The 13,100-nt window shown below is 48.1% G+C and overlaps 1 protein-coding gene across 4 annotated transcripts in view; it reads right to left on the bottom strand.

Annotated features, from left to right (window-relative positions):
• LRRC20 (leucine rich repeat containing 20) overlaps positions 1–13,100 on the bottom strand; it is a 67,182-nt gene that overhangs the window by 21,156 nt on the left and 32,926 nt on the right. For 3 of the 4 annotated variants that reach the window (XM_057736610.1, XM_057736613.1, XM_057736611.1), the window contains exon 3: positions 8,525–8,674. The exons of the other annotated variant lie outside the window; for it this stretch is intronic. In XM_057736610.1, the coding sequence (XP_057592593.1) occupies positions 8,525–8,674 (150 nt within the window). The remainder of the gene's footprint in view (positions 1–8,524; positions 8,675–13,100) is intronic. 4 annotated transcript variants of the gene reach the window in all.

Below are 13,100 nucleotides of genomic sequence, written 5' to 3'. Positions count from 1 at the left end.
ATGGCCTCCTGCCTCCAGTTCCTCTCCAATCAACACTGCACAGTGGGACCTAGTTAACCTCGTGAGCGCAGCTCTGAGCTCACAAACCTTCAGTGGCTCCCCAAGGCCTCCTCCCAGGCACTCAAGGCCCTTTGTGATCAGGCCCCTGAAGCTCTCTGCTCCTGCAGGTCCAGCACGCACACCTGGGTCTGTGCCTCAGCTACCCTGGAATGTCCTCTGGGATGCTCTCAATCAGAGACACATCACAGGAGAAGTCACACAACATCATCTTGCTGGACTCCTGCATGGTTCTGCATCCCATAAAGAAGTAGTAACAAGAGCTCCCTTTTTCTTTTTTTTTTCAGGCCCTACTATGAGTCCCAGACACTGCCAGGAGCTGACGCTAATTGTCTCATTTGATCCTCAGAACAGTTCTGTAAGATCTGTCTTATTCTGCTCCATTTGAAAGAGACAGAAATGGTGGCTCAGAGAGGTTAAGCAACTTGCCCAAGATCACACTGCCAGGTGGCAGGTAAGCCAGGATAGGGAGGACCTGATGCTGGTCACAAAACACAGGACAAAGGGGCTGGTGACAAAGGCAACAGGAGAGGCAGATGTGAATATTTAGTGAGTGACACTATGTCCCAGGCAATGTGTTAGTTGTTCATGAAATCTCATATAATCCTCCCAACAAATTTCTCTCCTAGTTTATGGATGAAGCACTGAGGCTCACAGAGGTCAAGCAACCTGCCCAAAGGCACACGCACCTAGCAGCTCCATGACTGGTGGTCAGACATTCCCCATGTTCCTTGAGACTCACAGATGGGGCGGGGGGGATGGAATGATGGTCCCATTTCCTCAGGGAAGTGGGACTGGGGAGGGGTCCATCCAGACACCAACATCAGTGCAGGGCTGGGTGGAACCTTCAGGGAGCGGCGTCTCTAGGGGAGGCTGAAGACACTTCCATGTGAAGCCCAGTCTACATATCCTGCGGGGCAGATGTGCTCGGATCAGCTCGGGGGCATCTCCACAGCTGGGAAGCTGAAAAGCTTTTCATCTGACTGATATGATTTTAATGAAAGCTCCACGTGGCCTGCCAGGTCTCTTTCCCTGCTGTTCAATAGCTTTTCTCTACGTCTCTGTCTTGCTGCATTCACGACTCAAAGGCTCTGCAAATCTCCTGCCCTTGCGTGCAGCTAAAATGAACATTCTCCTGAGGCTTTTGCATGATCACAGCCACTCCTCTCAGGGATGGGGGAGAAGCAGGAGGGCAGGGACCCTTTCTGCCCAGGCTCAGAGCCTGACACACCCATGGGAAGCTTAGGCTTCCCAGCTTTACAAAGCAATATCAACTCCCTACATTCTGACACCCCAGGTGTCAGAAGGCCTAGACTGCTGAGCATAATTAAAAGTCCAACCTAAACAAGGCATTCCTGCTCCAGAAATGTTTGCTCAAGAACAACTCGGAACAGCAGGCTCTTCTTCCTAAGCCGTTTTGCCCCTCATGACTTTCCGGCTTGATTCCATCTGGTTGGACCCCATTCTGGAAAAGGGCAACTTTCATTCCTATCAAATTACAGACTATTTGCTCACTAGGTGGTCCATCGCAAAGGTACAACAGCTCCTCCTGACAAGCTCTGTCTGGATTCCTTGGGTCAGTGTTTTCAGGACAAGCAGGCAGGGTCTGGACACAACTACACAGGGGACCTGTCACATAATGATGGATAGAGCAAACCGTCTTAAGCACTTACCAAACACTGGTACCATCTCTTCAGTGTTTACCATGTCTTACCTCAACTTAATCCTTACAATGACCCACTGAAGTGGTGTAGGATGGATCCCATTTTACAGATCAGGACTTCAGAAATGGCTGAGCCAGGTTCTGGCCTCAGGCCAGTGTGGCTCCAGGGCCCACAATTTTAGCCACGGCACTTATTGGCTCCCCACACGTTGACACACACAAGGCCGCTCGGCTAGCTATCACGGACAACGTCGGCACTGGTTTGTCTTGAAGAAGCTTCAGAAAGATGCACTGCTTAACATTAGATGCTCTTGCTGAAATTTGTTCTCACCAAGGGAGATATTTGTTACCACTGTTTTAATAATTTTCCCACTCTGTGCGTAGCTCTCCTGGGCCTTGTTTGTGCTGAGTTATCTTCTCAAGAAAACTCAGGTCCAGTAGGCAGCAGGTTGCCTACCACTCAGGCATGTGAGCAGTGCCGATAACCAGCACAGAGACCCAATGCCATCCCAACTCTAACACAAGATTTTGTTGTTTTAAGCCACTGAGATTTGAAATTATTTGTTCCTAGTGCAAAACTGGCCTATCCTGACTGATACAGTTTATTTCACTTTAAATGCACTTTCCACTTATAAAAGCAATGCACGCTCATTGTAAAAACAGACATCACAAAAATATGGAACACAAAAATACGGAAAATGAAAATCCTGTGTGTTTCCACCCCTAGAACCATTGTTGTTTGGTATTTATTCTTCTATATTTTTCTAAGTACATAGTTATGGATGGATGGATGGGTGCATGGATGGATGGATATTGTTCTTAAAAAACAAATGGAATCATAGATTATATACTCTTTTGAGAACTGCTTTTTTTACTCAATAAAGCTAAAGCAGCTTTCCAAGTCTTTGCTTTGTGTATCCTTCTCTGGAGATCACTACTCTCAAGACTGAGACTTATGAATACAAAATCATGCCCTTGTCCAGCCTCACGTTTCCCAGGGAAGACCGCTCTCTGAAGTCCAGCCTTCCTTCAGCCTTTGGCCCTAAGGAGATGCTCAGCTGCAAGGAGGAGGAGCTAAATCTGCCTGAAAGGCAGCCTCTGCCCCAACTCAGAAGCATTTCTGAAAAGCGAAAGGCGCAGAGGCAGTCGTGACTGGGCAGGCAGGGCTTGCACCCTTGGCGTCCAGCTCCATGGCAGCATTAGGGTAGTCAGAAGGGCTGTGTTAAAACTGGGAAGGAAGGGAAAGTGTTCCATTACTGAGCTTCAAAGGGAGCCCAGATCGCCTCTGGAAAGGCAGTGGCAACCCACTCCAGTTAGTCAGGCTCCTGCTGCATTAAGAAAGTACTGAAGTGCTGGGATTGGGTGGGGGAGGGTTTCCAGGTAAGAGCTCTTGTGCCAGATACCCAGCCTCACTGGGTATAGGGCTTAGCACAAGAAGGAATAATGATGGCTAGCATCTAATGAACAGCACCAGGCTCCAGGTACTTGTCCTCTGGGGTGTACACGCAACCATCATCTTAATTTTACTCTAACCCATTACGTCCAATTTACAGAGAGCTGAAATAACTTGCCCAAGGTCATACAAACCCCAGCCTCTCCCCTAGTTAATCCGACTTTCCTCTCCCAACCCCCAAACTAGGATGTGAATCCCTGCCAGCCTCCCCAAGAGAAGTGGGCCATTCTGGCGACCTGCTCTTTCCAGTTTTGCATCCCTAATCCCTGCAGCACCTGTCCTCAGAGTAGAGACTCAACAAATCCCTGCTTACTTAGGGGTGAAAGAACGATGGGGGAAAAACCAGGAGGACCTGGTTCTGTTCTAACTCATCAGGTGTCCTTGGGCCCATCCTCTCCCTGGACGGCCTCCATGAGAAGGTCCTCCCTGTCCATTTATAGCAGGGCTGTGGGAATGAGTTGAGAGTGTTGTGAAAAGCAGGACCTGCTGCAAAATACAGATATTTATTAAGTACCTAATACATGCTCAACCCTGTACTTGATCATGAAAAGGATAATCTCTGAAACGTAAAAGCGCTCAATAAAGGGAGCTGTTTCTGTTAGAGGGGTACGGGATCCATGAGACTTAATTACTGGGTTATGGAGATTTCTGTGGGGAAAAAAAATTGCAAGCTAAGATTAAAGGCAGGAATCAAAAGATAAAATAATAGAAGAAAAGGTAGATGCAGCTGGGACACATGGCTTACAGGAAAGTCAACCAGACTTTCACTGTTATGCCAAGGGTCTCACTGCCCTCTTGTCCCAGGGGGCTGTATTAGGGGATGTTTCTTCCTGCTGTCTTACGCCAGGGTTGAGAATCCAACAACCTGGGCTCCCAGGACGAACAGGGGCTCTGGGAGCAGCCCTTACTCCATCCCACTCCCAACACTCCCCAGCCGGACAGCAGCCAGGCATGACATTCCCTTATTTATTATCTCTTCCGAACTGTGGTTTCGGGTCTGCTGAATAGATCTCTCCTTCCCCAAGTTCCTCTTAGTACTTCCACATCATCCTTATCTTGGACAATTGTCAGGGCTGACTCAGAGGCCTCAGACTGATTGCGGCAGAGAGACAAGGCCAGCTGATTCCATTAAGGGACAGATGAAGCCGGCCTGCAGTAATTACGCAGCCTGGGGGACAGGAAGGTGCCATCTCCAAAAACACCTGCCCACCGAGGACCACTCAGCGCCTTGGCTGGGACACTGCGTCAGCGAGCAGTTACTTTCCCGCCTGGAGGGGCCCTCCCGCAGGGCAGAGTCAGCGGAGTCCGAGTGGGACAATAATTGTCCTTTGAATGGCCCGTACTTAGCACTGAAGACACTTCACACAAAGACAACGGCTGCCCATGGAGGACAGAGGGGAAAGGAGTGAAGTTTCCAAAAGCCACATCCACTCCTTGGGTGGACAGAGGGAAGGGGTGAGAAAACTCTTTTAACCGAGGAGTCTGGGTTAAAATGAAGTGCTGAAAAGAAGCGCTAACCATTTCTGCCCCCATGAAAAGGATAAGGTGGGTCTCCCAGTACCAACACGAACCAATTTCTAAAATATATTGCTAAGTAAAAGAGGCACGTTGCAAAACCGTGCACGCACTCTGTTCCCATTAGTAGTTTATACAGGAGCTCTGGATCTGGACCCCCAGTCCTGACCCCATTCTCTCTCACTGTGTGACCTCGGGCAAGTTACTTAAGCGCCCCGTGCCTCAGTTTCCTCATGTAAAACAAAGATAATAAGAGCACTGACCTCACAGAGTCACCAGACTTTGAGTAAACATCCCCTCACATTATAAAGTGGTTGTCTGCTTACACAGCTGCCTCCCTGAGAGACTGTGGGCTCCTCAAGGACCAGGTCTAGGTCTTGGTTTTTTCACCCTTCCCAAATGCTGGTGCTATGAGGATTAACTGAGACGACGCATGTAAAACCCTCAGTGTCGGGCTGGGGGAGCTGAGCGCCCAGTGAATTTGGGCTTTTGTGTTATTACTCACCTGTTCATGCCCACGCTGGGCCCAAACAGGGTCTCAGGAGAAACCCATCAATTGAGCTGAAAGGCAGGCGGCGAGAGACTGAACATACACACAGACAATGGCCAGACCAAGTGTCAAAAGGGAACTATGACCCACAACCTGCAGCACCCTGCCCAGGAAACCAACCCGTCTGTAAAGGAACCAGCCCGGGAAGCTAGCCCTCTGTGAGTCACACTTGTAGGAAGTCAGACTACTATCTACACCAACAATCCAGGAAGCCAAATAATACCCCCCTGCAACCGCTGGTCCCAAACGGCCAGGACTCGATTACTAACTGACAGTTTCCCTAATTTTTGTCCCAACATCCCACTTAGCACCCATCAGAGACAACCAGATGTGCATCATAACCAATCACATAGGACACCCTGCTGCTGGCCGGCCCACCCACCCCCAGCTCTTCCAGGCTAATAGCCTGCCATTAGGCACACCTGAAGCCTTCTGCCTTTTATCCATTATAAAGCTTTCCCATTCCTCTGCCTGCCTTTGAGTCCCTGCCAAATGCGGGTGACAGTGGCTGACTCTCTGGCTAGAGCAAGCTCTGAATAAGCAGCCTCTGCTGGCTGTCATTTGGGTGGTCTTCGCCAATTTCCGTAGGTGTGTCTCGCACATCTCCAGCCTGGCAGGCCAAGGACACACTCAATAAAAAGAGCTGAATGATTTGCATCAGGAGGAGGTGGGGAGACGGGAACACAGGAGGAGAGGGGCCACAGAAGCCACAGCCAGACATCAGGACCCACTCTCCGTAGGGCCTACCTGACCTTTGGCCAGATTCCATTTGTGCCACTGTCCATCTTGGGTCTTGCTTTTTCCCACCACAAGACGGGCGAAGGATATCAAGGGGATGTAATTATGTAAAGACAACCCAACTCTGAGGGGACCGTGACCCCAGCAGAAGGAAGTCCCCAGGGTACCCACAGGAGACAACCTGGCAGCAGGGAGGAAGCAGTACCAAGGCAGCCCACCTTCTCTGCCAAGAACGCAGAAGAGGACACCAGCAGGCAGTGGAGCCCAGCGAAGCCTGTTCAGGTCTCCTCTTCACGCAGGAAATGAGAGGGGTTCTCTACTTGAAAGAGAAACCACAACAAAGGCTGGGGCCCAGAGCCATCTCTGTGGGAGCCAGGTTGGCGTCTCCGCTCCAGCCCCTCCCCGTCTGGTCACCATCCCTCCGTCTGCTGCTGCCTCCGTGAAATCCAATTACTGGCCTTCCCTTTGTAATCCAAGGCGTGGGGGAGGCAGGAGCCACCAGAGCACAGGAGGGAGTTCAAACAGCATTCTTCAGCAGACTTCTGATAGAAGGGTATTATGCTAAGTATATTTCCACAGCTGAGGCATGACTACAGGGGCCCTAAGCGCATTTCTCCCGCACTCACACTCGCTGCTGTGTCCCTGCAGAGGATCTACTTACTCATCCCCCGAGGCACTGCCAAATGCCTAGTCCTCTCTACGCACTTGAGCTACGGCAGCTGGCCTGGAAGGGCAGCCCTGGTGGTGGGGTGGGTGACTTGGTGTATTGCTCTGAGATCCCGGACAAGTCCCTTCTCTCCCTGACCTTCCTCCTCCACCCGTGAGATGAGATGGCAGCTCTAATATCTTATGGGAGATTCCCCCAACTGGTGGCCCATGGGCTGTCTTGCTTGCAAAATGTGATTTACTGGCTTCCAGATTAAAATAAAAATGAAGTAAAAATTGATTAAAATCAAGTAAAAATCCATCTTTCCAGCTTCAGTTGAATAAAATGGTCAGAACAATCCCGTGGCCCATCTGGCAGCAGCTGAGCAGGGCATGTACCAGTTGGCCACAGTCCCCACCACCTTTTGTCACATGCCCAATCGGAGTCACTCATTACGTACATGCTAGTCTCTTAGGCATTTGCATTCATAACCCCTGAACTATGGTCTCAACCTTGGCTGCCGGCACTTTAGAAGGACTGACATCGGTTTTAACAGATGCCTAGGTTCAGGCCCACGCTCAGACATTCTGATTCAACCAGGCTTGGGGTAGAGCCAAAGCAATGATGGTTATAGAAAAGCTCCTCAGTTAATTCTAATTTCAGCCAGGCTAAGGGCTGCTGGTCCAAGGGCCCCTCGGCTGGGAGGACCCATCTCACCTGTGTAAAGAAGCAGCCGCCAGAAAAGGAAGGATGGGAAAACGGGGCACAAAAGCACCCACAGGTGCCCCTGGGGAAACACGTCTTGCCCTGGGATCCCACCCTCTCCCAACATAAGCACTTTAGCTTTTTAGGCACGAACGCAATGAGCTTTGTGAGTTCATTCAGAGATGACTGCACAGACTAATCCCTCCTGCTCGCCCTTGTGTTTGCACCCAGTCCAGGTCCTGCCTGTAGCTCCCTCCGGAGTCACTGTCCAAGCCGCTTCTGGTCCCTGGACCGCACGCCTCTCCCATCCCCTCCAGGCTCCGCCCAGCGCTCACACATCCTCTAGGAAGCTGCATGAAATATGCCGCTCAAGTCCCTCAGGTTCTATCAGCATTTTATGTATTGGTTTCTGTAAACAGGCTCTTAGACTCCTTTCATGCCCCTATCAGACAGAGAATTCCAGAAGGCAGGAATCACTTCTCCTGTGCCCCCTGTGCCTTCCCCAATTCTCACGCCCCACCATTTCACAAACACACACCAAGCACCCAGGCTGCATCTCCAGCCCACGGGTCACTGGGTGGCAGTGGACTCTCACAGGAGGATGGAGGGGCTGCCTGGGGAGCGGGAAGCAGGCACTGCAGTGGCCACTGCATCCTGCTTGTCCACCCAGAGGAGCCATTTCAGATGAATCTACAATGCCCACCTGCCAGCCTCCTGCCCATCTCCCTGCTGAGCACCCACGTCTGCACGCTCTCTGTGTGCACAGCAGAGAAAACAACATCCCTGGCATCTGTCACTCCTGAATTAAGGGAGCAACAGGGGAGAACAATGCTAGATTGGAGGGAAGGATGGAGTGCAGCGGTCACAAAAGGGCTCGTTCAAGTCTACCGAGAAATAACTACTGAGCTCCAGGACCCCAAATACCCTGCTGGTCTGTTCAAAACAAGAGAATCACTCTGGGGCCCACACCCTTGACCATGAGTCAATCAGATTCACAGCCAGCTAGAGGCAGGAATGACATTTAGAGATTTCCAGGCTGCAAGGAGGACACAGGTCCACCCTTAGAGCCTCCCCTTGGGAAAGTTTTCCTGAGACTAGCTGACCAGGGACTAGCCCTGAGGACATTCCCCAGACAGGGTCAGAGTCTGAAGGATGAGGGCCAGCATGCCCTCCTGGCCTCAGCTGACTAGGGCCTACCTCGGAGCTGACAGAACGTGGTCATGAACTTGCTGGTGAGGGACTTGAGCTCGTTGTTGGCCAGTGTGACGAGGTGGATCTGGTCAGTGACATTTCGCAGGACCTTGTAGATGCCGATGGGGAAGGAAACCAGCTTGCACTCAGCCAGGTCTGCAGCCAAAGGACAAAGGCCAGAGTTAGCAGCAACAGCTGCCCGTGGACTTGCCCCAAACCCCACAGACCCCAGCCCTGTCTCTCCTCCCAGCCTCCTCTGTCTCCCACCTGTCTCCCCTATGCCAGCCCCGAGACCCTGCCCTCCCTCCTCCAACAGTCTTCATCACCATTGGTCACACCTGTCCCCATCTCGCACCCTGAACCTGAGGGCTTATTCTAGCACCTCCTCTAATAGCACAGCCTGCTAGCTGGAACGCAGAAGGCAGAGCTCTGGCCACCAGCACTCACAGACGTGTGCTTGAGGCAGGATCCGCAAGACCCTCCGGGATTATCAGACTCAACAGTGAAGATGCGGTCTTAAGAGTACTTTATAATAGCCTACTTCTTTAAAAACAGGCAATTCACACAGACTTTGTGGTTTGACATTCTTCCCCGTCCTGTCACTCTAAAGACAGGTCTGTCCAAGAAGCAGCAGGAAAGCCTCTGTGGAGAAGAGCATGGCAGTTCCTCAAATGGTTAAACCTAGTTACCATATGACCCAGCAATTCCACTCCTGGGTATATATATACCTGGGAAAAATGAAACCTTGTGTCCACACAAAACAGTACACATGAATGTTCACAGCAGCATTATTCATAATAGCCAAAAAGTGAAAACAACACGTGTCCACCCACAGAAAAACAGATAAGCAAAATGTGGTATATCCATAAAAAGGAATATTGTTCGGCAATAAAAAGAAATGAAGTACCAATATGCTACAACATAGGCGGGCCTTGAAAACATTACGGTAATTGAAAGAAGCCAGTCACCAAGGACAATATATTGAGGACATTTATATGAAATGCCCAGAATAGGCAAAGGTATGGAGACAGGAAGTAGATTATTGGTTACCTAGGGCTGGGGGTGTTGAGGGATGGCAACTAATGGTGAGGGGCCTCTTTGTTGGGGTAATGCAAATGTTCTAAAATTGGATGTGGGGATAATTGCACAACTCTGTGAACATACTCAGACCACTGAACGGTACACCCTAAACTGTATGATGTGTGAATTATATCTCAGTAAAGCTGTTTCATCTATATGCCAGCAGAGAGACACTGGAAGCATGGAGGCTCAGAAATTAGGCCGTCCAGCTCGCTTAAGTCACGTAACTTTCCTGAACCTCAGTTTTTTCATCTGTAAAATGGGGCTATCATCGTCTACCCAGAAGGGCTGTCAGGAAAAGTAAATATAATAAAAAGTACTCAATGTACTAACCAAGTGCCCAGCAGGTAAGTAGTGGGGATGCTACAAATGTTGTTTCCCTACTCACCTTCCATTTTGCCCTCCCTTTCCCACCCTACCCAAATCCTCTCCTTGCTTCAAGGCCAGCTCCTATCCCACCTCTTATGGAAATCTTCCTGGATCACCCCCATTACTGGTCATCGCCCCCCAACCCCTGAACCCAGGAGCACTCACCAACTCACACAGCACTGCTCCATCTCTCAACAAACTCTTATCTTCTCCCCAAAGAGGCTGGACTTCCCCAAGTGTCTAAGCTTTTGAAGATTGTTCCAAAATGAATATACAAAATTCAATAACATTCCTATACGCCAGTGATAAAATACAGTTTTTAAAGATCCTATTCTGAACAGCAACAATAATGCAAAGTATATAGAAATCATCAAAATTGAAGCTCTCCTCCCTTATCTGCCTCATAGAATTTCTACTCTGGCTCTAATACCAGCTCAAAAGTCATCTCCACAAAGCTTTCCCTGACTGCCCTAAGCTCCAGCCTCTGAGACTCATATGGTATGAATGAGACCTTTTCATCCTGTATTGTATTAACCTCCCTTTGTGTCTGCTTTCTCAATGAACTGGGAAGACCTCCCAGAGCACAGTGTCAGCAGAGGTCCACCAGACTTGGAGGGCAGGGCAAGGTTACTGGTGACCTCACCGAGCTGGTTTAAGGAAAGAAAGGGGACAGGTGAGGTTAAGGGCAAAAGTCCAAAAGACTGAGGAACCACAGGGATAGAACATCCTGTTAAGAAGAGTCTTTAGGGAATTCCCTGTTTGCCCAATGGTTAGGACTTCGCACTTCCACTGCAGGGGACCTGGGTTCAATCCCTGGTTGGGGAACTAAGATCCCGCAACCCGAGAGGCACGCCCCCACCCCCCAAAAAAGAAGTGTCTTCACTGTTTACTCTGGTCCAGGGCTGTGCTAGGTGATCCCAGCCCTGCTGCTGTCCAACACCAGGTACCTGCCCTTATATCAGCAAGTGGGGTTTGCGGAAGAGAGTGCAAGGTCCTGCTAGGAAGAACAAATGCCCGGAGGTCAGAACTGCAGTAAAAAGAGATCGAGGGCTGGAACTGGACCCGCTCCACAGGCTTGAAGTTTGGGACAAGCTGAGGATTCCATAAAGAGCACTTCCAACAGTTCCAAACAATGAGCTCCCTAGTGCTCTGTGCCAGATGCACAAAGGTCTAGAAAGGAGTCTGGTTGTGGTTGCGAATCATAACAGCCCCTTTGGGGTAAAAGTGATGAATCTCAGACCTCCTAGGAACAGCATCAAGGAAAATGTCATAAACTTCCCCTTGAAAACAAAGAGCAAAATAAGGATGCCTTCCATCATCAATATCCCTGAATATGGTCTTAGAAGTTCTGGCCAAAGAAATAGGAAGCATAAACATTAGAAACAGACAAAATGGTTATTATGTGCATATGAAATGACTGCATAACCTCAACAAAGCAGTCATCTGACAAAGTACACAAATTAAAAAGATCTCAGCAAAGTGGCTAATCAAAATAAATGTGCAAAATTCAATATTTTTGCCTATATGCCAGCAATAAATGTAGTTCTTAGGATCCTCTTCCAAACAGCAACATAATATAAAATACAGAGATAATCACAATGGAAAATGTATTTGACCAATATTAAGAAACGTAGAAAAGTTCACAAAGACATTTTTTAAAATGGGTTTGTACATGGAGATAAATAACATTCGTTGACAACTCAAAATATTGAAATAATGGTGATTTTTTAAAGAAGTTAATTTACAGGTTGTTTAATGCAATTCTTATGCAAATCCCCCAAAGTTTCTTTTTTTAACTTGATGAAATGGTTTTAAATTTCAACTGGGGAATACGCAAGCAAGACTCTCTAAAAGAGAAGACGGTGAGGTGATAACCAATTTTATAAGGCTGCAGTAATTAAAGCAGAGGGTAACAGGAAAAACAGATTATGGAAAGAAAATACACTAACTACACAGAAAGAAAATACAGATCTAGAATCCAGAAAATACAGTCCATAAATAATATGTCATAATTTAATAAACGCTAAAGGAAGCCTCACAAATAAACTAGGGAAGGGAAGGATTAATAACTGATGTCAGAATAACCAATTAACAATTTTGGGAAAATAAGAAAGAGACTCTCAATTAACCTAAGAATCAAAATGAAACTCTAGATAGAGTTACACTTTAAATATTTTTTGAAACCAAACAGAAAAATCAGACGTAAACAGACTTCAACAGTATACAACCTCTTAAGTGAGGATGACTTTCTCAACCTAGGAGCCATAACAAATCACAAAGGAACAGATTAACAAGCCTAACTATAAAAAAAAATCCTGGAGGGATGAAAGAAAATAAGTGGCTTCCTGGTGGCGCAGTGGTTAAGAATCCGCCTGCCAACTCAAGGGACATGGGTTCGATCCCTGGTCCAGGAAGATCCCAGATGCCGCAGAGCAACGAAGCCCGTGCACCACAACTACTGAGCCTGAACTCTAGAGCCCATGAGCCACAACTATTGAGCCCACACACTGCAACTACTGAAGCCCACACACCTAGAGCCCGTGCTCCGCAACGAGAAGCCATTGCAATGAGAAGCCCATGCACCGCAACAAAGAGTATCCGCCACTGGCCGTAACTAGAGAACAACCGCACGCAGCGACAAAGACCCAATGCAGCCAATAAATAAATTAATTAATTAAATAAATAAAATTAAAGAAAATAAGGTGAGCAACAGATTGTGAAAAAGGATCTATAAATAGGATACATAAGTTTTTATCTTATTTTAAATGCTCAATATAACTCAGTTTAAAAATTTAAGGCCACCATATGATAGATATTCACCAGGGAGAAAATACAATTAGTAAATAAATACACAGCCCCTGATATGTGTTGCCAAACTGCTTTCCAGAATATTTGTACCAATTTACATATGTTCTAGACAACAAGTAAGAGGATTTATTAAAAAAATCCTTGCTAATATGATCGGGGGAAATGGCATCCCTCGCTTTCATAATGCGACTGATGACCTTTCATGGTTAATTAGCCATTTTTATTTCCCTGGTAGAAAATCTTGTTCAGGTTTCTTGCTATTTTTCTATTTGGAGTTCTGGCATTCCACCCACCTCACCGCCCGCCCCCCAGGTGTTGGTAAAGC

Source organism: Hippopotamus amphibius, chromosome 5 (genome assembly GCF_030028045.1).
Source record: "Hippopotamus amphibius kiboko isolate mHipAmp2 chromosome 5, mHipAmp2.hap2, whole genome shotgun sequence".
Lineage (NCBI taxonomy): Eukaryota > Metazoa > Chordata > Mammalia > Artiodactyla > Hippopotamidae > Hippopotamus > Hippopotamus amphibius.
This window is presented reverse-complemented; position numbering and strand designations above follow the sequence as displayed.